This window comes from Culex quinquefasciatus, chromosome 3 (genome assembly GCF_015732765.1).
Source record: "Culex quinquefasciatus strain JHB chromosome 3, VPISU_Cqui_1.0_pri_paternal, whole genome shotgun sequence".
In the NCBI taxonomy this organism is placed as follows: domain Eukaryota; kingdom Metazoa; phylum Arthropoda; class Insecta; order Diptera; family Culicidae; genus Culex; species Culex quinquefasciatus.
In genome coordinates, this window is record NC_051863.1 from 72,370,862 (window position 1) to 72,395,732 (window position 24,871).

Below are 24,871 nucleotides of genomic sequence, written 5' to 3' on the forward strand. Positions count from 1 at the left end.
GTGCTCACCCCTAGAATGATAGTTAAGGATGTCAGGAACAATGTTTTCATGCAACAAAAAAATCCCAAAAATGGTTTACAACTCGCGCGCGGGGCTTGAATGGAAAAAGTGCATTTTTAGTATGATTGTTACGCGCATCTCTGAAAAATACTCGAAACATGCACTTTTTTCATTCAAGCCCCGCGCGCGAGTTGTAAACCATTTTTGGGAATTTTTTGTTGTATGAAAACATTGTTCCTGACATCCTTATCTATCATTCTAGGGGTGAGCACCGAAGATTTGACAACTTTTCATTTTTTTGGGACGGCCTACACAGAAAAAAAATGATGGTAATATTCATCAGGAAATGGTGACAGATTTTGTGGCAAAATAAATGATAAATTGTACCCCAGAAAATGATGAATTTTCATCAGTTTTTGATTAATATTCATCAGGTTCACATTTTTGCACATTTTTTATGTAATATTACACAAATAAAGAGGTAATATTCAACCTACAAAATTTTCAACATTCCAAAATTCAAATTTTTTTTCTGTGTACTGTGTAGCCTTCCTCAGGGCAAGGAAAGGTCGAATCCATCGTAATTTGATGTGTACGTGTGTGATTATTTTACATTAGCTGAGCCGATTTAAGCAAAATTGGTCGCATAAATTTCGGTTAGGGGCCCCACTAAAATGATTTTTATTTGTTCTCGGAAGTCACTTAAATGACCAAATATTCAACCAAACCAAACCAAATCATACATAGATATTTGTAATACTTTTTTTTACTGTGAACAGACACAGACCATTGCGACACTTGCGTATCTATTGTGATCTGTTTAGGTTTTCTGTTTGCTGCTATTTACAGCCTGCCGAACGATCGTCTTCCGTAGCGCTATTGTTTGAGCGACACAGTTTTTGACGAATTATTCGAGCAGTTGCCCCCTCAGCCACACGAGCACGAGAGACCGATCCGAGGACGTGGAGATGAGCGAGATTGAGGGAAAATCTAGTTTATGTTTGACCCATCTAGAGATCGGTAACGTTTGAAGTGACTTTGGTTATGAACGCTCCTTTGCAAAGTTATTCATAAATGTTTGATTATGGGGTGTAAAAGTAAATTATGGCCAAAAAATACTTTTTCGCTCGTAGGCTGCCATTTACACCAAAACTAATATTTCTTCAAATTTCTTTCGACGTTCCATAGGGATTGAGTTGGGCTACAAGGTCCTTTCATTTTTTTCAGAATTCAGAGACAGCCCTGGCTCATTGTTCCCCACTCATTTCAGCCCCTGAGTAACAATGAGACACTTTGATTTTTCTTCATTAAACTTTTCAAAATCAATGGAAATCTTTCAAAACATGAATTAGAAGTGATTTTTGACATAATTATAGATTTTTAACTTCATTTAACCAACAATACAAAGTTATTTGGTATAAATATATGGATTTTACTAAATTTAAATACTTTTTAGTATAACTTTTGGTAATTAAAGTTTCATGATGGCAAAATTGCTCTAAAATGTTCAAGGCAAGTCACCTGCAATGAAACAATACAAAAACATTATGTTTTACTATAAAAATGTTGATTTTCGTAGAGTATCTCATTGTTTCTGCCAAGTGCGTCTACAATGAGACAGTTGAATAACTCTGGCTGTAGATGTAGGATCGATGTCATATTTTGGTCAATGTTAGAACACATCAGAAGAAAGAAAATGCAACAAAAAGCTCATTAAAACATGCTGATGAAAAAATTAGAAAAATCATTGAAAGTTGAAAACTAAAAGTGTCTCATTCATGACTACCCTACCCTACTTTCTACGCTGCGTTGAGGATTGTGATGCCTCGATAGTTGGCACAATCGAGTCTTTGCCCTTTCTTGTAGAATGGGGTGACGAGCCCGTCTAACCAGTCGGGTGCTGTTTTACGATTTTTTAAATTAGTGCCCATGCGTGACCATTTCTGAAAATATTTTTTGAAAAATTTAAAAAAAATTCTACAAAATTGTTAAAAAGACATTGAAGACTGGTTTCTAAGATACAGCGGCTTAGTTAAAAAAAAATAGGAAAAGTGAAGATTTCTAAGTCCAACCTGAACAATCCTCCATTGTCTAATACCACTGTCTCAGCAAGTCAGATTTTCAATGTTAAAAAATTAAACATTCGTGAAATTTTTGATCTTTTCGAAAACAATGTTTAAAAAAAAGCAAGACTGACATTTCAAAAGGGCCAAACATTTCATATTAAACCCTTTTGAAATTTTTAGAAGGTGCAGGGGGTTATGTTACACATGACTAATATGGCAGAGAACTTTGCATAAAGCGAATGAAATAAATGAGATGGAGACAACAACTTGAAATGGATGTTCGGATGAAATAACAATAATAACACACGCGTTTTCAGTTTTCACAGTTTTATTGTCGTTTCTCGACATTTTCTTAGCCGAGAGGGGATACAGTTTTTATATATATTTCGGTATATTTATATATGGTTTAATAATAATAGAAATTTTAATTTACAATATTCTCTTGAATTATGTTCATGTTTCTTGTTTTTTTTTTTTTTCTCTCCCTTTCTCCTCGCGTACGACTGCTCATGTTCCTAGTTTGAAGTTTTGTTTTCTTAGTAATCGCGTTTTGTTTCATCTTCTTGTTTTTAATCAATCTGTATATTTATAAATTAATTTTTCTAAATTAATATATTTTGGTTTTCTGTCTCCCATTTCGCTATTCTCTGGTTTGTTTTCCATTGTTTTGAATAGTTGCTTAACAATACTTATCTCTAATAAAATAATTAAAACTTATCTGTTTCCCAAATTTATACAAATATTTTCATATCTTCGCAATGGAGTGTTCCCAGCCCATTTTCTCCGCTTTCCCATCCTAACTTTAATCCGTCAAAATGTGTGTGTATGTGTGTTTTCGTTCTGTTTATTTTTTCTTCGGTTTGCTCTATTTCGTGTGCCGTATGCTTTTCTGGAAGAAAGATGTCGGTTAATGTGAATGGGGTAGAATTGTAGCTTCCATACATCTGTGTTGGAGGTTAAGTGCACGAGATGACAAATGAAACCCTTTTTTTAAAGAATTTATGGTCACATATTTTCAAATGATCCGGATGCGGGAATGTAGTCATTCTGAAGAATGTAGTAATAGGGTATGAATATTCTGTGTTTATGTTCCAGTTTTTTTTAATTAATTACAAACCAAATTCATACACTGTGTGAGTTGATTGGAGATCAAATCAACTACTATCAATAGGCCTTTGTTATCCGTATATAAGTTATTTGCTTACTGAGATTATTCATAACTTTTTCGCCGTTCACCAAGCCAAATCTGTGCAGTTAATTTTTATTACTATCAATATTGAAATCTTCAATCATAACCGGCCTGAGAAATCAGAAATAGGGCAAGCAAACGAAATTGAAATCTGGAAAGTTTGTAGCAAAAATGGTTTTAGCCAGTTGAGAAATGCTGTCACTTCTGAAGATCAAGGAAACGTACGAGAAGCCTGTCGCAAGAATCAATGGACGGATCTGAGATGCTAATGCAAATTTGTCTCACTAATGCTGTGTGGAAACAACACACTCGCGGATTGGGGAGTTCTCTGCCTAAATGTCCCATTATGTAGTGTTATCTACCTTTGGAAAAGCAGAAACAAACACTTCGTTGTTTAAATACAAATAGCAATGGGTTTTTTGAAGAGGCAGAACAAATGTATGAGTATATGTGTGAATCAATTGTTAATTTTGAGATGAAAGCAGCTTCAACAATTGATAAAATTTATCAAAATCAACTTGTTGTAAATCTTACTTCATAGATTAAAATTGTTACTCACCAGGCAAAACAGTGAATGAATAACCTGAAGGTGTTGGTAACGAATGGAACAAAACGCTTAAATTGTTCTTGTTGGGAGTTGTTCTCCTAACAAAATTTAAAAAAAAATGTCTTCGTGATATGACTTACGTTGACGCTGTCCGTGTGAAAAAATACGAGTGATTTTGAATAACGTCATCGATCTTTTTTTTAACCAAACGTTGTTTTTCATCAGCTTCTTCAACGCAATTAGGTACAGTTTCTAACTGATTTTTTCCCTAACCTTTACCTAGAGGGTCATATGATTCATCGCTGCACATACTTCGCATGACGTATTCTTTTGATTTTTTTTTTTTTTTTTGGTTTTTAATAGAGTCCGTAATGCTGTTATAAAAAATATGTCCTTTGTTCAATCCATATCCTTTTTTGTTATATCGTCGATCTTCGCTGTTAATAAAATTTAGTGTCAATTCCCAAGAAGCTTCCATTTATGTGTTTTATTTCAAATCATACTTTTTCGTTACTCTTCTGCGGTTGCTGTTCATGTTTTAATCATTTAAGTCAATTAATCCTTTAAAGTGTTCTTATATTAAAGATATGGTTTTGGCTTGTTGTTTGTTTAAAGATAAATATGTTGTTTTGTTAAGAATCTGTTCTGTCGTTCACAAAATGTTTCGGTCTCTCGCGCAAATTAAGTCCTGTCAATAAATCGCTTTTTGCTCCTACAGTGTTGCTCTCCTCGCAAGCATTGAATTCGGACCTCGTGTCATTTTTCATCATTCTTTTGAAATTAATAACAATTATTGTGTGCGTCAGCTCATGAAAGATCTTCGCCAAACGCGATAAACTTGACGCTCATTGCGAAAGAATTTCGAAAGAGACTGACGGAATCCTCTCTTTTGCATTAAATAACTGTAAAATTTGAGAAAAATTCTGAATCTCACTTAAACTATTGCTCACAGAGTTCACCCTGCTTCCCACTTTAAACTCGAAACATAATTTTTAATGGTTTAATTTTTCCACACAAAAATGATCAGCGATGGAAGAGTCTTCGTCTAAAGAGTTTCGTTGAGCACTCACTGAGAGAGAAATTCGAAATAACCGAGCCTCTCTTCTGTCTTGTGCGAGTTGTTGGTAAAATGAAAGCTCGATGAATGAGTTATTGCAGATATCTAGGAAAGCTTTCGATCTCACTAATACATTCAATGTAAATTTAAAAAGCATCAGTGAGATTCATAATGCATCGATTTCTTCAGCAGGATCGGGAGAGATTTGACTGCCGAGCTCCGAATTCAACGCATTTCTGTTAGGAGTCTAAGGCAAAATGCTTATGCTGTTTTTCCCTTCGATTAACATTTCTGAATGCTGTTGAATAGTTTATCCCGTGTGTGTATGTGTCTGTGAGCGTAGGTGTTTCTGTAAGTGTGTGTGTGTGTTTGACTTGTTTTTGCTACAGCTTCGTTTGTTTTGTTCGATAGTTTTTTTTGTTAGTTTAAGTAATATTTACATTTCTTTGCTTCATTTGTTAGGTTTTCTTTATAATAGATTTACAAATTTGGTTTCCTTCAATGAATTATTTTGTTTTTTTTTTATATGAAAAAGTTTGGTTTTTCCTGTTCCATACCAGCTGTACACTAAGTGGCGGTCGCTTGTTTTTATTTATAGTCTTATGAGATTTATGAGAAATAGGAAAGAGAAAATTACATGAAAATGCGTGTCAATTTGGCGAAAATTATTTTAGAGTAAACGAATTCATTTTGTTTTTTTTTTTTTCTTTATGTTTGTTGGAACTTGTAATAAAATGATTTGGAATGATGAATTCGTAGGAGCATATGCAATTTATGTCAAGATTTTGTTTTGATAAATTGATTAATAATAATTAAATGTTCCTTGTATCATAAATATAATGGAAGGCTTGATTATTTGTTTCATCTTTTTACAAAGTAGCTTTAACTCTCTTTGTCGTGACTTTTGTTTTGTTCTGATGCTGTAAATTTCTTTGTTTGATGAATTGTATTTTACTGATTTAAATATTAGTTTAATAAATTCACAGATTTGAGTTTCATTTTTTCCTTAGATGTACTTTTTGCTCTTAATAAATACGCGAAAAAATCTGAAAATTGCTCTCGCTCTCCGTACTCATGTGTGAGTGTGATTTTTATTTGCTGTTTTTTCATCCTCTTCTTCTTTTTTTGCCCTCAATTACACAATCGATCAACACATGTCGTCCATATGCATGGGTTGAATTTGATAATTCTATATTGATTTTTGTTAGCCTACTCTCCTATACTGGAACATGTTGCCGTTACGATCGGTTGTTGTTGTTGCTGTTGGTTTTTTTTTTCTTTGTTGTTGTTGTTGTATTTGTTGGCTTCCTAGCACTAACTGACGTGGTCTGGATTGTACGTGAAATAAGAATTCGGATTTTGTAAACCAGAAAGTAGGTTCGCCGATTAAACTTATGCTGAGGTTTTTTAAGGTTATTTTTACTGCAAAAAACAGAGACAAAATTGTAGTAATTGTTTGGAACTGGAATGCTGACGCGAAAAACTTGGCAACAAAATAAACATTCCTTCTATTTTGTAATCATTTTCCCGTTATCCCGAATCAATGGCCATTTTAGTTTTCTAAAAAAGAGTTACCTTAATGTGAGGAAAGGTCACGCAAAACACGTAAAAACTCCCTGCAATGCAATGTAATACCAATTAGATCGTACTTTCTTGCCACACCCAGCAGTTGTGACAAGTTCCGCAAGGGATTTTAGTCAGAGGCCAAATCATCACTCTTGAATGCACGTCTTACTGTTTATTGTTATTTTTACAATTTTTCTCGGAACGAACGTCAACAAGTAGCATACGACAAGATAGCATGATGACGTCGGCATGTTCACTTTTTTCAGATTGAACAGGTTTTCCACACGTTTGTGCTGCCGCTCAAAGCAAGTCCGTCCCATATGTAATTTCGTCAATTTTGAGGTAATGATGCAGCTTGGTTCGAAATCATGTGAACTATCGGAAAACCCAATAAAATTTACTACTTTGTTCCAGAAAACCGTAGAAAATAAACTTTTTCGTGAAATTCTAACACGTAACCTTATGGGCGGGACAAATTTAACTTGCGTTTTTCTCGGCTTGCTGTTTTTACATATGGGACGGACTAGATTAGAGCGGCAGTGTGCCCTCTTGCTGTTTTCGATTTTCATTGTTATTTACGTTTTCCTTAACAAAACTTCTGAACAATGTTCAGAATGGTCAGGCAAACAAAACTCAATTGTTATTGTTCATTTATTGTACCTTTGTCTTAGTGTCTTGAAGCGTCAAAAATCTTACTTCGTGTCACGATCATAAACAAACAATGAAAACAGTAGGAACTTTATAGAAAAAATGTATTACGTGTGGCAAACTGAGAGGTAATTTTATTTTTTTTAGTTATACATGTTCAGTAGGGTGCCCAGAATATGGGACTTTTCCTCAAAACCTCGCTCCACAAGCTGAATATTGTTTTTTTGGGCTATTTTAGGACTCTGGGTCAAATATGAGCAAAATCGGTCAACATTTAGCCATTGATACTCGAAGCCTTCGAGTCGAAGGTGAAGTTTGTATGGGAAAAATCGGAAAAATCTATGGAAAACCCATTTTTCTTACAGTTTGGTCTGCACGGTGCGCTACTTCCATCCAAATATTCCCAGAGATTCTTATTGAAAATTTAATGCTCTACAACTTTGTAGAACACACCAAAGCCGTAAAACTCGATCCTGAAAAGTTATTAGCGATTTAAAAATGTATTTTTTGCAATTCCGTCTTGAAACTACTTACTTTTCCTGTCATTCTTGAACGACGAAATAGCCTACTTTTCTGTACCAAAAATAACAGAATCGAATAGCAACACTTTTCAAAATAAACGCTGAAAAGTTCTACTTTTCAGCACTCAAATGGGTGCTGAAAAGTTGAACTTTTCAGCACTTGTTTCGAAAAGTAACACTTTTCAATATTTTTTTATTTAAACGATTTATTGACAAAATACACGAAAATTTGACATAAAATTTCACTCAGTGTGTGTTTTTTGGAATTGCAAAAAATGTTGTATGGAACTCGTTGCAAAACTTGATTTTTTCAGCACTCTTCGTATTTATCCAACTCGGTGAACCTCGTTGGATAAATGTACGACTCGTGCTGAAAAAATCCTCTTTTTGCAACTTGTTGCATAAACTACTATTTTGCATGAAAAAAATTTGTTTTACCAACTTTATGCTCGGGTATAAATGGGTTCATCTCAACCAATTTCGCTCAAAAAACCAATTTTTGCTTGTGGAGCAGGGGGTATTTTTTTCTGGGCACCCTAATGATCAGTGATTTAAGAATCATAATCAAAAGAAAATCTTTAAGCACTCATCTATACAAAAAATTGCGCACGAATGATCGGTAAAAGGAATCTCTACTTTCAGGTCACAAGTCGTAAAATGAACTGTCACTGTTTTGTTAATGAGCAGTGTATGTAAACAAAACGAAATAATCAATAGAACCACTAACTAACGAAGAAATTTCACAAAAAATCTTCAACAGATCGATTTTCTACGAGAATTTCAGGAGATATTTGCTTTTGCGTGTGTCGCCTCCTCTCTCTTTCGCGAGTGATGAAAGTTAGCAAGCAAAAGTAATGCGTTTATTCATCCGCTCATGTAACATAAGTTAAAAATCACGACAATTTGCTTGAATAATCCAAATATTCTTTTTAGCTTTAAAATGGCAACTGACCCGAAACCGTTCTACTCTCGTAATTTGCAATCGCCAAGTTTTTCGCCAGATAAACAAAACACTACCAGTCTTCTACTAAACCAGAGCTGAACTCATCTAAAGCCTTTCAAAAGCGATAATGACTGTGATGATAAATGCGTTGATAGTGATACAAGTGAAAAAGAAATTTCAAAGCAAAGCACCTGTCCCAAATGTAGTTTGTTGAGCAAATGATCGTGCAAACTGAACAGTGAACTAGTGTGTGTGATACAAAAAAAAATATTCTAGATTGTTTCTCAATTTTTGTTTAATTTACGCGTCAAGTCCAGCTACAGCTCAGAAAACAGATGATGATACAGAGAACAGTACAGAAAACATGCACAAAGTTGAAACGTACCTATGATTAACTAAAACACTCCTAGTTTTTTTTTCATAGATTCTCATTGCATTACTCTAGCTTTTATATTCAAGACACCCGATTCAGATGGGACAGCGATCGGGGACAGTTACAACAGGGGGGAGGGGGAAAAGTTTTCAGTGAGAGTGGGCACACACTATTAGTTTGAAGGTGATTTCGCTTCCATAGAACAAAGATATAGGTAATGATTAGGGGGTACTAAACGTAAATTGACGGAACTAATACGGCAAACGGGACAAACTGTGGACGAACTAGAACTAAGGGTTGGAGGGGCATCGTTTTGTTGGAAGGAATGCGTACTTTGAGAACTGGGAGCACTGCTGTTGGGATTTTAGCAAAATTTTGTCGTTTTTCGTTGGATGCCGTAACGAGCAAATTAGTTAGCTACCAGACAAATATAACTGAAATCTGCACTACTTCCATACCGATTTACATCCAAGGCTAGAAATCCTTCCGTAGTCAGTGTTGCCAGACGATTTACTGCTACGACCGGTAGACTCGTTTGGATGGCAACGTGTATGGTAACTGTTTTTTCGCTATATTTAACTAGAAATCGTTTACTGAAGAGAAAACCATTCACAACAGAGTGAAAACGCTATTCTATGCAGTCTCTTCTTGGAATGCTATTCTGCAGCTAAGTGTTTCGTTTTGCCGAAGTTGGGCAAAACGAAGTGGCTAGTCGGGAAACTTTGAAAATCTCACATCGAACTATCTCATAGTACGGAACGCAAGTTTGTACGGACAGGAATCAAATCTCACAGGAAAACAAAACCCAAATAAAAACAACGATACCGAAGAGGGAGGAGTTTTATCAAACGAAAAATAAATAAACACAGTGGTGATGTTTAATGAGTTTTACAGCTTAAGTGAATCGAGTGATGCAATTGAGGATCGCCTAGATAGACCCAGACTAGGTGGTCCACTGACCAGTGATGTGGTTCCGAACAGTTTGTACCACCCGATGACAATATGTGATAGGTTCAGGTTGTCCAGCATGATTTGAGCTACACCCATGAACACTTTCTTGCCTTCCATCCGTCCGTAGTCACCCCAAACCGTCACCTGGAAGAAGCGAAAGCGATCACACGACGTTCCAATTTTATCCCACCAACCTCCAGTACTTGTAATATGCAGCCAGCAAATGGTTCTCTAAACACTAATTGTTGTTGATATAATGGATCTAACGTTTTCCTAGCAGTCGTTGTTTTAGCTTTTTCTATACATTTTTTACCGGAAACTAAATACACTTTAACATAAGGCGCTGGAAGTACTTTTGAGCCAGGACGTGCCTAAAATTGAAACCGTAAAGAAAGGTTATTAATAAAAGAAACCAAAGTCCCCCCACACAAACAAGAACCCACCTGCAATCCTCTCGCTCTTATCACTTCAACTTCTAAGGAACCCTTCTGATAGCACATAGACAGTTGAATATCACCTAAGGCAGGAGCACCCAGTACCTGGCGCCCGACGAGCTGTCCTGGTCCCAAACCTTCGATGAAGTCCGACAGGGGTCCCGTGTCGCCGGCCACCCGCAGGGACGGTGACCATCTGATCCAGCACGCGAAAACGTACGAGTACGAAAAAAAACAAAACGATTAGTTGGGGATGTACTTGGAACACAAACAAAAACTTAAAAATCGTCCATCGAACAATAAATGAGAGAAGAGAGAGAGGTAAACTCGGAATGAAACACGATAAAAGCGAAACTACGAGGAGTGGGGAATGTGATTTCAAAATCTGGACATGCAAACACGCTCGAGAGATGCGAAGAAAAGTTACGCAAGCTTAAGATTAGGTGATGAATAAATTTGAAAATTAACAGAGGCATAATCCTTTAAGTATATGTGATATCAGGAATTAAGTTGCTATTCAATGAAACATACTATAAGAACAGCCGTTTAGTCATGATAACATTATACGAAATTTTTTAAGTTGATGTCAGTAAACGCATCAGTTTCCTCATGGTATGATAGATTTTGGCTTTCTGAACACGCTCCAATCGATTGATTTGAATTTTAATGATATTTATAACCTACATATGATACATAAATGTAATCTAATAAAGGTATTGTGATGAAAGTAACCGCGTCAACTGGAATTAGCCTTTTTATTTTAATTTTTGCAAGCGTCAGTTCTTGAGAAAAACACTCTAAAGAGCATCGGCCAGGAAAATACAAATTGGAATCAGTGGCAATCTTCATTTAACTATTGTATAGATCTAAGAAAAAAAAACACATAAGAGCCCTGAATTATGAAGATCTGACTACCCAATCTGATGGTATGAATCAAGTTGCCCTTTTGTATCTATTTTGGATAGCATTACCCTCTAAATGTGAGGAAGGCACCAACCACCTAAGGGTGGATCAAGTAACGTTTTTTAAATTAAACAGGCAATCAACTAGGGGAAATATACCCCATTTTCGTCACACTAAGCTTTTCGACCTGCTCTTGTCACAGTTTGTGGCTATTTAAACACAGTTTAAGATACATCAACAGTGGAGAGTTGGACTAGTCAAATGCCTTAATACAAGCTGTAATTTATGATTATAGAAAATTGCTGAGAAAAGGTATAATTCCCCTATTCAAATTTGAGTAAAATGAGGTCACAGAACTCAAATTTCAGGGCGTTTCAGATTTTTTTTTTTTTTTCGAGCGATTCGATATCTAAAAATAAGCTGTAGTGATCGCCATTCTGAACAACTTTGTTAAAGAAGAGCAAAGCAAATTGAAATTTGGATTTTTTTAAGAAAGTTGCCCACTGATTATATTAAGCCAATGGTTATAGGAAGAGACAAAATATTTGACAAAAATGTTTTGTAATTTTAAGAAAATCACAAATAAATGTTTGTTAAACTAGGTTTCTAAATTCATATAAATTGGTAGGTTAGTTAGAAACAAAGTTACAACCCTGCTCAGAAAAAAATTATACAAAGTTTTATTGCCATCAAAACTAACTTTGAATCAATAACATAACAATTTCTCCTCGGTTTACGATTTTTTAAAAATAAACTCCAATCAATGTTGTGGCCCTTTAAACGAGCCGTACAATAGCATTGAAACATCCCAAGTAGCTTTATTTCGGCATTTACCGAAACCAATGACAAAGGCTAATTCAAAAGTTCTAACAAGGTTTTATGGCTCGGACATAAAACCTGGTAACAGTAAAAGACAACTGGCTTTCAAAAAGGTTTTATGACAGTTTTAAGGTGAAGCCGTTGATTATTTTCGAAGAAAATTGATCATCACTATAAAATATTCTGTAGAAAATTCAATTTAACGAATTTCAGCACCAAAAGGAATCAGCGTGTGCCGGTTGTTGCCTTCTTGAAGTCACTGAAGGAATTTTTGATCTTAATCATTTGTGCTTCAAAATTTATATAATTTTGTGGCACAGTAATTGAAGTCCTAGTTGGCAATCATAGATTAATGACGATTTCCATAACTTTACAAGGAATTGGATAATCGTTACCAAAAGGAATCAGCATGTGTAGGGCACTATTCTAAACAACTTGTTGAAGGAATTTTGTCAAAATATTGAAAGCGACGCAAAATTTATATCTTTGAACGAAAAATCATGACAATGTTGGAAGTCTCACGTTAAGAAAGTTTTGAAACCAGATGGCAATGCCGTGCCAAACGGTTTTATCGCATGCTTCTTTAAAACCAGGGGTGTTGTAGCTATCAAGTGCCATTCGGCATACAAAAAGCTCAATTAAAACCATAAGCTCCTAAAAGAGCCAAGCCAAGCCAAGCAGCCAATTAGCAACGCTTAAACATGGCGCTAAACGCTTGGGCTGATCGAATATGATTGTCCTTGGACTCTGGGCAGATAAAATAGAGAAAGCATGATTAAAATTCGATGAAAACGCACATTTATGAAAAAATTCTGACATCGAATTGCATTAAAAACTGTGATTACAAAAGACATATTTTTGACGAAGCGAGTTGATTGTTTTAGCTTTTTTATGTCCAACACATGTAACGATAAAGTTTCAACCGCAGCTATTTTTGAAAACCATCTCCATTATATCATTTGGCAAGACGACTTATTTTTGCCATAATAAAACCTGTTTGGCATAAGACGTTTGAAGTCTTATGAAATGCCATTTTTCCATAACTCCTGAACTAGGTTTCAACAAACGTTTTATTAAGGTTTTGAGGAGGTTGTTTGGATTCAGTTGTAAAGCCTTGAACTCCTATGTAGGTTTTTTTTTTATATAGGCCTTTTGCGTAGCTCCTTTTTGGTTTTAACAGGGGTGTAACGGAGTTATGGGGATCTTGTTACGATTAAGTGGTTTTAAAGTTGGCTTTGGCTGATAGGTTTTATAGTGGTTGTAACAGCTATGATGAAGCCTAAAATGTTACTTGGGATATTTTAAACGACCTAACGCAATAATTGCAAACATCGATTCAATAGATGTCAAAAGCATTATTTATTTTATGTACTTTGTATTTCAATGCCCGTGTGCTCTCTTGTTCTACCTAGATAGGAATCCCTGAAAGTTTGTTACATGAGAGCACACCGGCATCGAGTTATTATTAGGAGACATAAGAGAATTCAGCAATACAATTATGATGAACAATGCAGAGTTTCTTTGTAAAGGGTTAGTTATTTGCTGTTTCAAATATGACTCTTCACATTTTGAAAGCTTTTTCGAAGAGGAGCTAAGATCATGCAGGAAAAATGATATTTGAATATACATAAATAAAAAACAAAGCATATAATTGTTAACAACAATCGTGAAGGAATGGAATGATTTTTTTATGATAACTTTTTTTATAACTTGCTCGCGCATTGAATAAGCACTCTTGCTCTGCTTTGAAGTTCTCAAGTGCATTTTTTCTTTCTTTTTTGAACGATGCAAGAACGGGATACAAAAAGAGATAGCTTTGATGCATCTTGAGCAGGACATTTCAACAATTAGTTAAGCTACACAATGTAACAGTATGCTTTCCTTCAGAGACTGTCTCACATTTGGAAACATTCGATCGAAAGAACAAACTTTACCGTCAGTGATATGCAGACACACACACACATACAGAATTGAGGTTCTTTGAGGAGTCAGGTAGATACAGTTGCATAAATAATTCTTTGTTCGAAGGTTTGTTCGGTTGAATTACAGGGAGAGATAGATAGTTACGTATTTATTCATAGATTAGTGTGTTTTAGTTCTAGGTGTAGCGGGCTACTAACAGGCTGTGCAGCATGCAGGTGAAACACATAAAAAACATTTGAAATGAAAACTTGTAAGTTGCATAGAACGTGAACATGAGTGAGAAATAAATAAGTGTGCACAAGTTTATTCAATTAAGCAGAGTTACGTCAACAGAGAAATGAACCAGTATACGTTATATTGTTGCTGCATCAAGAATACTAAATTTTACCTAAGCAATGACACAATTCGGTAAACGACAACTTAATAAATTTATCAAGTAATATTTTTTCCCAAGATCTAATATGAATCCAAGAAACAAGATTATAAGATAATTTAATCTTTTAAACTGGATGCGGAAAAAATAAAATGGAATTCATCTGGATGGAATTGAACCATGAGAAAAAGTTAGGTTAGATTTAAAGGCACAACAAATAACAAGAAAACAAATCACAACCAAATACCGAGAGACTCACAAAACTGCTTAAAATCTCGAAAATGACAACGCTGAGATACCATCAAATACAGTTGCAAATATTGTCGTAAACTCGTTTTGCTTGTTTAAAAATGTTTGACGATTTTTATTTGTAATAGGGTTGCACCAGAATCCTAAGAAACCCAATTCAATTTCAATAGAATATATCTAGTGTACTTTTTCAGAAGTCCTAAATGCAAAGTGTATCCGTACACGGAGAAAAAGGAGTTCCCAAAATTGTGAACAAGCGTTCATGAAAATCGAAACCACGAACAAAGTTTTCAAATCCCATGGTACGTTTTTGAAAAACGTACGGTACGTACGTACGTAGGCAATTTAGCTATTATATTTTCCAAGAAAATCGATACATCAAATTTGTCATTTTCAGACTACTCCTTGCCACTTTTTACAATGAATAAAATACATTCTAGGTTTATTTTAAAATATGAGTTTGTGTGTACATTATGTACAGTAAAATTATAATTCAAACAGTTTAAAAATTCAAACCCTCCTTTCTTCCCTTCCAGTGCGACGCAAGAGCTTACGACAGTATTCTAGGCCTGATTAGTAACGAAAAGCAGAAAAGTACAACACACAGAGAGATCTCAAAGAGGTAAACACCGTTACGAGACAAAAGTTATCAAACGCCAACAAGTAGAGGATCAGAGTATAATAAGAACACCAACAGTGAGCCAAAAAACAACACGGAGAATGTTTTTCAAAAAAAAAACTTATAAATAGAATCAGATAATTCAAACTTTCTGAAGGATAAAAATAGGGAAAATAGAGGGATACAATTGAGGAAGAAACAAAGAGAGAGAGAGAGAGAGAGTGGAGTAGAAAGAAAGAAAGAAAGAGAGAGCGAGAGAGGCAACACAAATTGAGGAGCCGCGTGTGGAGGTGGCGGAAACTTACGAGGAACCCTCGGAGCTAGAGATTGAATGTAAACTTCCGGCCCGATAGGCGGCCGACTGTGACGGAGTCGGTGTCACCTCGACGGATCGTTGGATCGATCCGGCCGACGAGCGTTTGCGTTGCGTGGACGTGGATGACGAGGACGATGGCGAGATTCCTTGGTCTGTGAGTGAGTTGATGAGTGCGTGTATTTACAAGATTTTTTTTTGGGTTTGGATATTTTTATTTGAGAATTGAAATTTTGATATGATTATTTTTATCGAGAAAATGTTTTTTAAAGCGTCATTTTTTGGCGAAAACCCTGGAGCTCACACGTACACGTCGATGTTCAATGAAGTTTGAAAAATCAACAGAAAAAAATCTTGTAGCTGATTGCATTTAAGACACCAGCTGTTGACAACATACAGAAATCCTCTTCACTTGACGAAAACCATGGACAATTCCAACATTCGACTTCAATAAGACATCGATTCAAATTTACACGCTGCTTCCACAGTAGTAGAGTTGTGTAAAGAGAAAGAGAGAGACCTTCTCACTTGGTTTGAAAGGTTCAAATTTGTGTTATGAAAAGAAAACATGCATTAATTTTCATCCAAATAGGAAGATCTCAATGTAAGTAGAGTAAAGACAACTTAACAAAAGTGTTGTGTGAGTAGTTAAAAATAAAGTGCAAATGAAACAAAATTAGAAGAGAAGATAATATACAGTGTCGTAAAAATCTAGAAATAACTGTATTGTTGGAAGAAGCTGTTGAAAATGTGTAAGTAGTATGAAAGAGTACTGTAGAAAAACGATGAATCTTGAACAATGACCAATTCTACCTTATAACATTTCATTCCAAATACGAAAAAACCACTCGCATCTATGAAGCTCCCTGGACTCAGGGTTGTTTAGTTGTTTATCTGTTTAGTACATGTCGACAACATTAGTATGAACTCTATTTCTCCCCGTAACCTGTATCTCCTTCTTCTTTTTGTTCTTTTTTTCTGTGCTTGCCACATTCGTTACTCTATTTGACAGCACCGAAAGACGAGAAGCAACAAAAAAACGATACAAAGTTTAAGAAATGTTTGTTTAAACACTTGGGCTCGTGAATGTGTAGGTAAAGTAAAATGATACCAACTGATGAAACTCTACGGGATCAACTACAGCAAACGGTACAGGATGATGACTTCAAACACAAAAAAGTAGTAATACTAATTTTCTAGTGTACATCGGACGATCGTGGTATACTTTCGAAACAAGATGTATAAAACAGAGCAAACTGAACGATGTTGGTAAGGAAAGTGAAATGATAAGATAAAATTCGAAAATATGAAACGAAAAAAAAATGGAAAATTCTAGAGATAGAAGTAGAGAGTTTTGTAAGTGAGCGAACCTGTCGCCATCAGCGCTTCCTTCACCATCGCTAGACGCTGAAGAACCACGCGATAGACCGCCGCGGACCTCCCCCGGCAAGACTTCCTCGCTTCGGTGCACGGTGAACGAGTTCTTGCCGCGCCTCCCAAAACCCATTCGACGCTTACGACCTTTTTCATATGTTGGATGAAATTGATTATCAAAACATTATCAGTTCACAAGAGGGTCATGATGGGATTGTTGTACATCGATGCGACACATGGAGCTACTCTCAATTCGCGCTAATTGCGAACTTTGTTCTTTTTGGCTTACACATTCAAACCGATTGTAATTTTTTTTTTTTTTTTGCTGTCGAAGTTTCGCGCTAGACGCACATCATCTCACATGATTTTTGTATATTTTGTTTGTATTATAGATAAAGAAAATAAAAACTCAAAATCGAACCAAAAAATATAAAAACACCTCCAATCTACTGAGCAAGTTACCTGTTGCCGAGAGCTGGGACGTCGAGCTGCTTTTCTTGCCCATGCCGGCGCCGAAGCGTTCCCGGTCCCGCGTCGGGGTCTCACTCTTGGGCGACCGCTGGTCCAACTTGCGCCGCGAGTCCAAGCTCTGTATCACCGCCGTGTCGCTTAGGCTGCCATCTGTCGGAGGAAACGGAAGCAACCGTTAGCACCAGAAGCTCAATAGCGCAGAGCGAACCCCCCTCCAGACTCACCAATCTTGTCCTCGGGCGTGCCCTCATTGTTCGAAAGACTTCGGTCCAGTTCCGCGCGCTCCCGCGATTCTCGTTGTTCTCGATCACTCAGATCACGGTCCCGCTCATGATCACTGTTGTTGCGGTCCCGATCCCGCTGCCGGTACGCGTCCCGTCCTCCGTACCGGCCCCGATCTCTCATGTCGTAGTCGCTTTTGGGTCGGTCGGGACGATTCCGTGCGTTGCCGTGTTTCGGAGCAATCGATGACGACGAGCCACCGCAGACGCCGACCGACGAGGACGTGGTCGTGGATTTTTTCAACGAGGTGCGTTTCGGTTCGGTTTGCAGAAGGGCGATACCGTTGGAGGATTTGGAACGATTGGAAGCATTATTAGCACTTCTACCACTAGACTTGGGCCGAGGGGACGAAGGAGACTTGCTATACTCAAAGTACTCTGGCTTTTCGTTAATGCTAACCGAGCTGTGCCTAGTTGTGTCACTCCTACTACTAGCGATCGCGTCTTTCTCCTGCTGATTCGCAATGAATCGTTTCAAATCTTCCAAGCTACTGGTACGACGAGTGTCGTACCGAGATCTGCGCTTGCTAGAGGATTTACCATTGAATGACGAGTTCCTACCGCGTGAAAAGGGACTCTCGAACACGTCATCATCGGACACCTCATCCTCACTGTCGTTCTGACCTGCCCGACCATCCTCGGACATCGTACTCGAGCGACGATCTCCGCACTTCAAAAACGGTTCACTGGATCGCGTGTCCTCCCGATGCTCCGAAGCCCCCCTTCTACCTCTATGGCTGGGACCAGCTCGATCGTCATCATAGTCATAATCCCGTTCTCGATCATCTCGACTATACTTCAACTTGTCCTCTTTGATTATGTAATGCTTGCGTCCCTCAATAAACTCGTACTTGTCGTAATTGTCGCGAACCCGCTGGTTCCGACTCAACTCTCCATCGCTGAACGAATGGCTTCGGTTCAGAAAGGTGGGACTTTCGTCACTCAAATAGGTGGACTGCTTCGGCTTCTGCAGCAACTCCATCCGTACCTCTTCGATGATCGACTTGATCGACTCGGAGCTGCTGTGATGTTCTGCATCACCCTTGATCTCGCTGACTCGAGTTTTACTGTTGGATTGCTGTTTGCTAAGCTTGCTGTCCGTCTTTTTGGGATCAACTTCCTTGAATTTTGGTTTATCTGCGACTTTACCCTTCGCAGGAGGGCCTTTCGAGGGTGGAGCCTTACTTTTAGCCGATCCTGTTCGATTCAACGATGTAGTACTGGATGGTTTCTTCACAGGTTTACTGCCCTTTTTGGGAGTACCAGTTTTCGCTGGAGATTTAGTGTTCTTTTTGCTCTCAGTTTTAGCCGGTTCTTCCTGTTTCTTTTTCTTGGTATGATCAACAACAGGCTTCGCTTGAGCTGCCTCTGGTTTTTCGACGTTCTTCGCTATGTCCAGAGTCATACTGCTCTTCTCCAAGCTGGATCTCGATCCAAACTGATCGGACTTCTTGTCGCTTGCTCTATCGTCCAACTGATCATTGCCTTCGAGTGATCTTGTACGTTTGCGATAAATCTTTTCTTCCATCTGACTGGCAAACACATTCTGTCGAACACTTTTTGTTTTATAACCGGTATCCGAATCGTACTCGATGTCGATTATTTGATCCTTTGCAATAAGTGAGTGCGATCGGCTTATCCTGTCCTTTTGTTTGTATACGCCCTCACCAAGGTAAGTTTCCTTGTAACCAGTATCCCTTCGCCCAAAGAAATGAGCATCACTGGGTGATTTCGCTGCAGGCTTCCGAAGCACAGCGCCAACATTGGATTCCAAATCGCTTACTTCGTACTCTTCAATATGCTGCCTACCGTAATCGATACGATTCGGTTGTGGAGCTGCAATCATCGGAGCATTCGTATACGACTGACCACTGCTGTGCAAATCGGTAAGGCTTCCTATCGAAGATCGGAACTGCAAGGCTGAGCCGGAGAATTCACAGGTCATTCCCTCCTGGTTACTCGTGTAACGAATATTGTTAGCGGTCGGTTGGTCCGCGTTATTACGAATACAAGTAATGGTTTGATTCTTCATGCCCGAGGAGCGATCGTACACATTTGAGATGGAAATGTTTCCCGACTGAGCGTTACTTTGCTCATACACGATACTATTCTGCAGATTTTGATCAGAGAACGACGATTTCAGAATAATTTGGTTCGAACTTGGACCAGCACATTCGTTATGACCCGGAATGTATCGGTTCGAAATAGACACCGATTGATTTCTCAAGTTTTGCGGATCACGAGACATGCGGCGTCCAACGTTTGCGATGTTCAGATTGGGCTCCGAAGTATTGTACCTCGCGACCTGCGATTGCCGTCTTGTATTGCCGTAGTTCACGGGATTAGGATTGTTGTAGAACGAATCTCCCTGCAACGAGCTGGTCATTTGATTCTGATTTTGTTGTCCGTACTCAAGGTATCTTCCCAGTGGAACCGAACCAGTTTTAAACTCCAGGGAGGATGGCTCTGTCGATGTCGTGTTCGAAAGATTAAGGGAAGTCGTCATTACATTGTCACTACTAGGGTTTACCACAAAGCTTTGGATGCTACTCCTTTCGGGATTGAGAGTAATACACTGTTCGCTGTAGTACGAACTAGGAGGATCGACAACAGGAAAGGGAGTGTACGACGAATAGGGTTGGCTAGAAACAAGCTTGCAGTCTTCGGAAGCAACGGGAACAACAACACTATCGGAGGGATTGACGAGCGAGGGAGCGTTAGAATATTCGGTCGTTACGGGACGGGGATTCTCGTACGGAAGATTAGGATTTGATTCGGGGATAACATCGAAGCTGGGTGGGATTGTTTTGGGAATCGGAATAGCGGGAAGTGTTGTGACTTGTTCCGGCTCGCTGACTGGTGGCTCGAATGGAGACTCGCTTGGAAGAGCGCACAGAGAAGTAGTGGCCCAGCCAGTTGGAAGGCTTCTATGCTGTAGACGCCTCTGATTTAAGTTCCTTACGATTTGAAATGATGTTTATCAATGTTGAGACCAGTAGTCGTGTTCAATAACTGATTAATAAACGAAACAAAACGCTACCCTTACCTAATCCCTTTTGATCCACGCGGTCGCTCCGACTGAGTTGAAAAAGCACTTGAAGTAACACTAACTACTGACTCCATATCGGAATCGCCAAAATCACCCATGAAGTCCTTATCCGGAGATAATGAGTGTCTAGGTCTAGATCTACTTTCTAATGAATGTGTCGTCAGATCACTGTCGGACAGTCCAGAATAGTGTCGCTCCCAGCCTGAAAAAAAAGCATAAATGTCAGTCAAAAACCCTAAAAACAAGTCATGACACCACCCGCCTGCATTACCTCCCATTCCCGTACTCCGATACGTTGGCTGATGATGGCTTTGGCGGCCCCGGTGCCGTGCAAAACGTCCTCCACTGCGCTCCTCAAAGTCCTGTATAAAACGTTCGCGCATGGCCGCATTTCGTGACACGTGAGGTACTTGTGGTAATTGTCGCTTCTTCGGTGAACCAGTTGGTGTCGCAGTCGCTGATCGTGATTGAAATCTTGGCGCATACTGATGTAATGGAAGAACTGGATATTCGGTATATCTATCATCTTGCGGCGACAGCGACCCGCGGCGATCGTCCCGGTAGTTTTCACTCGGTGCCGCCGACTGACTGCGCTGATTCAGTGCCATCGTGCCGTTTCGACGGTAGGATGAAGATGCCTGTAGGAAATGTTTAGGGATTTAAGATTAGGTTCATAAGCCCGATACCACATTGCAAAAACAAATTCTGGATCGACCTTCACACACCTGGACAGATTTAAAATGGAAGCGAAAACCTTTTCATCTAAAAGGAATTGGCGAGTTTGGAAAGCTTGAAGTCAAATTAGCAAAATTTGTAATACTTGGTATTTAAATTATTGGAGTTAGGATCTGATTCGGGGTCGATGAAGCCGGGGTTTTTTAAAGAGCTGGACTTCCTTCCTCAAAATATTATAGAAATTTTATCCAAATAGCAAAATGTAGCTTTTCAAAGAGGAGCGGCCGTGGCTGACTGGTTACGGTGTTCGCTTTGTAAGCAAATGGTTCTGGGTTCGATTCCCATCTGCTCCCAACGAGAAAGTTAGGAACACATGAATTTGAAATGATGAATATGAACGAAAAATCAAAGTCGCTCGAGGCGGGGTTCGATCCCCCGTCCTTTGGATTGGTAAGCAAAAATGCTAACCACTAGGCCATGACGCGGGTTCGATTCCCGCCTTATCCACTGAGCTTCTATCGGATGGTGAAGTAAAACGTCGGTCCCGGTTTCTCCTGTCTCGTCAGAGGCGCTGGAGCAGAAATCCCACGTTAGAGGAAGGCCATGCCCCGGGGGGCGTAGTGCCAATAGTTTCGTTTAGGCCATGACGACTTGGTGTGCGTAGACTGGAATTAGGAATACTGTTACAGAGAGCGAGTTGTGGCGCTATAACCAGGGCATTCGTGGAAATACAATGTCCCATCCCAGAGGGTCCCGGAGTACCAAACCTTCTTAGCATGGTGCTCCCAACGAATACAACCAAATCTCGGAGCGTATGGTGGTGTGTCCCCACGCTTCTCCTCCCCTGTCGATTCAGAATTGTGTTGTTGTTCGAACACTCTGTGCTCAAACTCAACCCAATTATGAATCATCTCTGCGATACGGCTTTACGCAGTAGGCCTGGCCGCTTTAACGCTTGTGATGTTTCAATGCATTTGAATGCAATGGCGCACTACAAATGTTAATAAATGACAAGAAGAGTGCTAGGCGTCATCTAACCTAAGGCACTCTCCAGGATCCCTTCGAAAGATTGGCTGCGCTAGGGTCTGATTAGATTAGATTAGAAATAGCAAAATGTAGCTTTTCAAAGTTCTATCATGTTATCACCACTGTACATAACTCTAGATAGGGTTGCAACTTTCCAGATCTTCAAAATTCAGAGCTTAATGCTCTGGTTCACCGTGCGACACATATTTTAGCTTTAGTGCGAGTCTTACAGAAGCATAAAGGGAGCGTTCTTTTATTACGTAACGCGAAAAATCGGACTTTTAGACCCCCTCCCCCCCCCTCGTAACAAAATTTCCATACAAATTTTAATAATTTTGTATGGAGCGTAACACGGCCTCCGACCCCCTCCCCCTACTGCGTTACGTAATAAAAGAACGCTCCCAAAGTTAAAGGTCCCCTGAACACCCTCCTTTTTAAATTTTTCAGGTAAATTGGATAGCAGCCAACAGCATTGTACAGCAGTTTGTATGGAGAATTAGTGTGGATAAGACTCTCTACATATAGCGCGCGATTTTTTTGTTCTAATGTAGAGATGCGTAACCACTAGAGTGAATTTTTTGGAAAAAATTAAAAGATGCCCCCTGGTTCGGTTTTCAGGTAACAATAAGTAACTGTGCACATTTTGAGCCAAATCGGTTAAGGTTTAAGGGCCGCTTTTTATCGTTGAAGTTTTTATGGGAAATACTGCAAAAAGATATGAAGAAAAACAAAACGGTTTTCAAAAATATCAGAGTTGTGAATTCAAAAAAGTGTATTGTGTCTTGTGCCCACTTTTGTATGGGTTGCCAGATTTACAATCTTTTGGACTCATTTCTCAATTAGCTTTGGGTAATTCTTCGCCAACTAACAAAGCAGTTGCCACGACCCATTTCAAATTTTTGATTGTATGCCGAATCTCAGAAATGATTATATGACCTATCTTAGGTTGGGTTACCACAAGACCTTTACAATGAGCCATAAGCACTACTAGCCTAGCCCTATCAATATGCATAATTGTAACATTTATAAAAAAAATCCTTAATCCACCTATGTGGTTGATGCCTTCCTCAAAAAAAAATAACTTGGCATACCAATTTTAATCCTTGGAAGGTAATCTGATCTTCTACTATACAAAAGAAGTTACGTAAATAAGTAACCAGTTTTAAAGAATTTTAGGCCCAATTCATCGCAAAGACGCAGAGACATGATTCGTTGAAATGGGCAACAACACAATTCTGAATCGACAGGGGAGGTACTCAGGGTACTTCAGGACCCTCTGCGATGGGACATTGTATTTTCACGAATGCCCTGAACACTATTTGTCGTGGTGATAGCGCCACAACTCGCTCTCTGTAACAGTATTCCTAATTCCAGTCTAAGCTCACCATGTCATCAGGGCCTGGTTGCCAGACCTTCAAACTTTTAGACAATCTAAATAAGTCGGATGATGGATCCGGACATATTTTTTTATATTGATAAGTAAGATCCGGATAAAAAATGTTCATAAATATCACTAAAGTGTTCATAACTTGAGGCAGGGTTGCTAGATCTTCGAACTTTAAACTCGATTGTAAGATTTTTCAATCCAACGATCCGACCGATGGATCCGGACATATTTTGCCTGCAGATAAGTGTGATCTAGCCTTGAAAATGAATATAAATATCAATGAAGAAGTCATAACATACAGTCATCCCACATATTCGGAACACTTTTGTGATAATTTGTCAATAGCATGCCAAATGCAGGTTTTCTCTCGACCCTGCTATTTTTAGAACCTTTATTTGGACATTTTCTTGCAATTTCACTAGTAAAAGAAGTATTTTTTTAAACAAAAAACTACATTTCGAGACGATTTTATTCCGAGCAGCAAAACACTGCCTCCAAATTGCCTGTTCCATGATTGTGGGATGTTATTGTGCCTCCCACATTTGTGGAACACCTGAATTTAACTGATATTTTCACAAAAAAAGTTACCAGACCATGGATAAAACATCACTTAGCTTGAGTTTCACTGGTTGCAGTGTGTAAAGTCATTATTTTGTTACAAATATGTTCCTTCGGAGAGATCCAAAGTTTGTTTACATCCGTAAGAAAAAAGTGTTCCGAATTTGTGGATTTCAAGGGTCAAAGTTTTTCTTCAAAAACTAGATATAAAACTTAAAATTTGAAGTTGTTTGATACAGCATTCGAAAGATCGCAAGAAAAGCTTTCAAATGAAGGTAAAAGTGAATCATTAAGTTCAACCATCGATTTGCTATGATTTTTTGAACATTGGCCGATCTGTAAACTGTTCCGATTATGAGGGATGACTGTAACACAGGGTGGCGAAATCTTAAAATTTTATGATCCGTTGGAAAGGTGTTTGGATTGCTTAACTAACAATTTACAATATGCTAGAATTTGAATTATTTTCTGGCCACTTTTCAAACATAACTTTTGAAATGCTAATCGAAATTTCAAAAAGTTTAAAACTCGATGTATTGGACCTTTAACCAAATAT

At 38.3% G+C, this 24,871-nt stretch overlaps 1 protein-coding gene across 7 annotated transcripts in view; it reads right to left on the minus strand.

Moving 5' to 3' along the window:
• Positions 1 to 2,376: 2,376 nt before the first annotated feature.
• Positions 2,377 to 24,871, minus strand: part of LOC6050348 (regulating synaptic membrane exocytosis protein 1) — a 115,033-nt gene continuing 92,538 nt past the window's right edge. Inside the window, exons 16-25 of one of the 7 annotated variants that reach the window (XR_005278607.1) lie at positions 20,932 to 21,307; positions 20,667 to 20,871; positions 17,564 to 17,754; positions 17,331 to 17,489; positions 15,487 to 15,649; positions 10,305 to 10,491; positions 10,065 to 10,232; positions 9,871 to 10,005; positions 8,923 to 8,982; positions 2,377 to 6,281 (exon numbers count right to left, since the gene is read on the minus strand). Coding sequence is in view for 1 of the 7 variants with exons in the window: in XM_038263939.1 (XP_038119867.1) it covers positions 6,279 to 6,281; positions 9,871 to 10,005; positions 10,065 to 10,232; positions 10,305 to 10,491; positions 15,487 to 15,649; positions 17,331 to 17,489; positions 17,564 to 17,754; positions 20,667 to 20,871; positions 20,932 to 21,307 (1,587 nt within the window). In the remaining 6 variants the exon portion in view is untranslated. Of the gene's footprint in view, positions 6,282 to 8,922; positions 10,006 to 10,064; positions 10,233 to 10,304; positions 10,492 to 15,486; positions 15,650 to 16,864; positions 17,025 to 17,330; positions 17,490 to 17,563; positions 17,755 to 20,666; positions 20,872 to 20,931; positions 21,308 to 24,871 lie in introns of all 7 variants that reach the window. The other 6 variants (XR_005278603.1, XR_005278602.1, XR_005278606.1 and 3 more) reach the window with 6 other exon arrangements.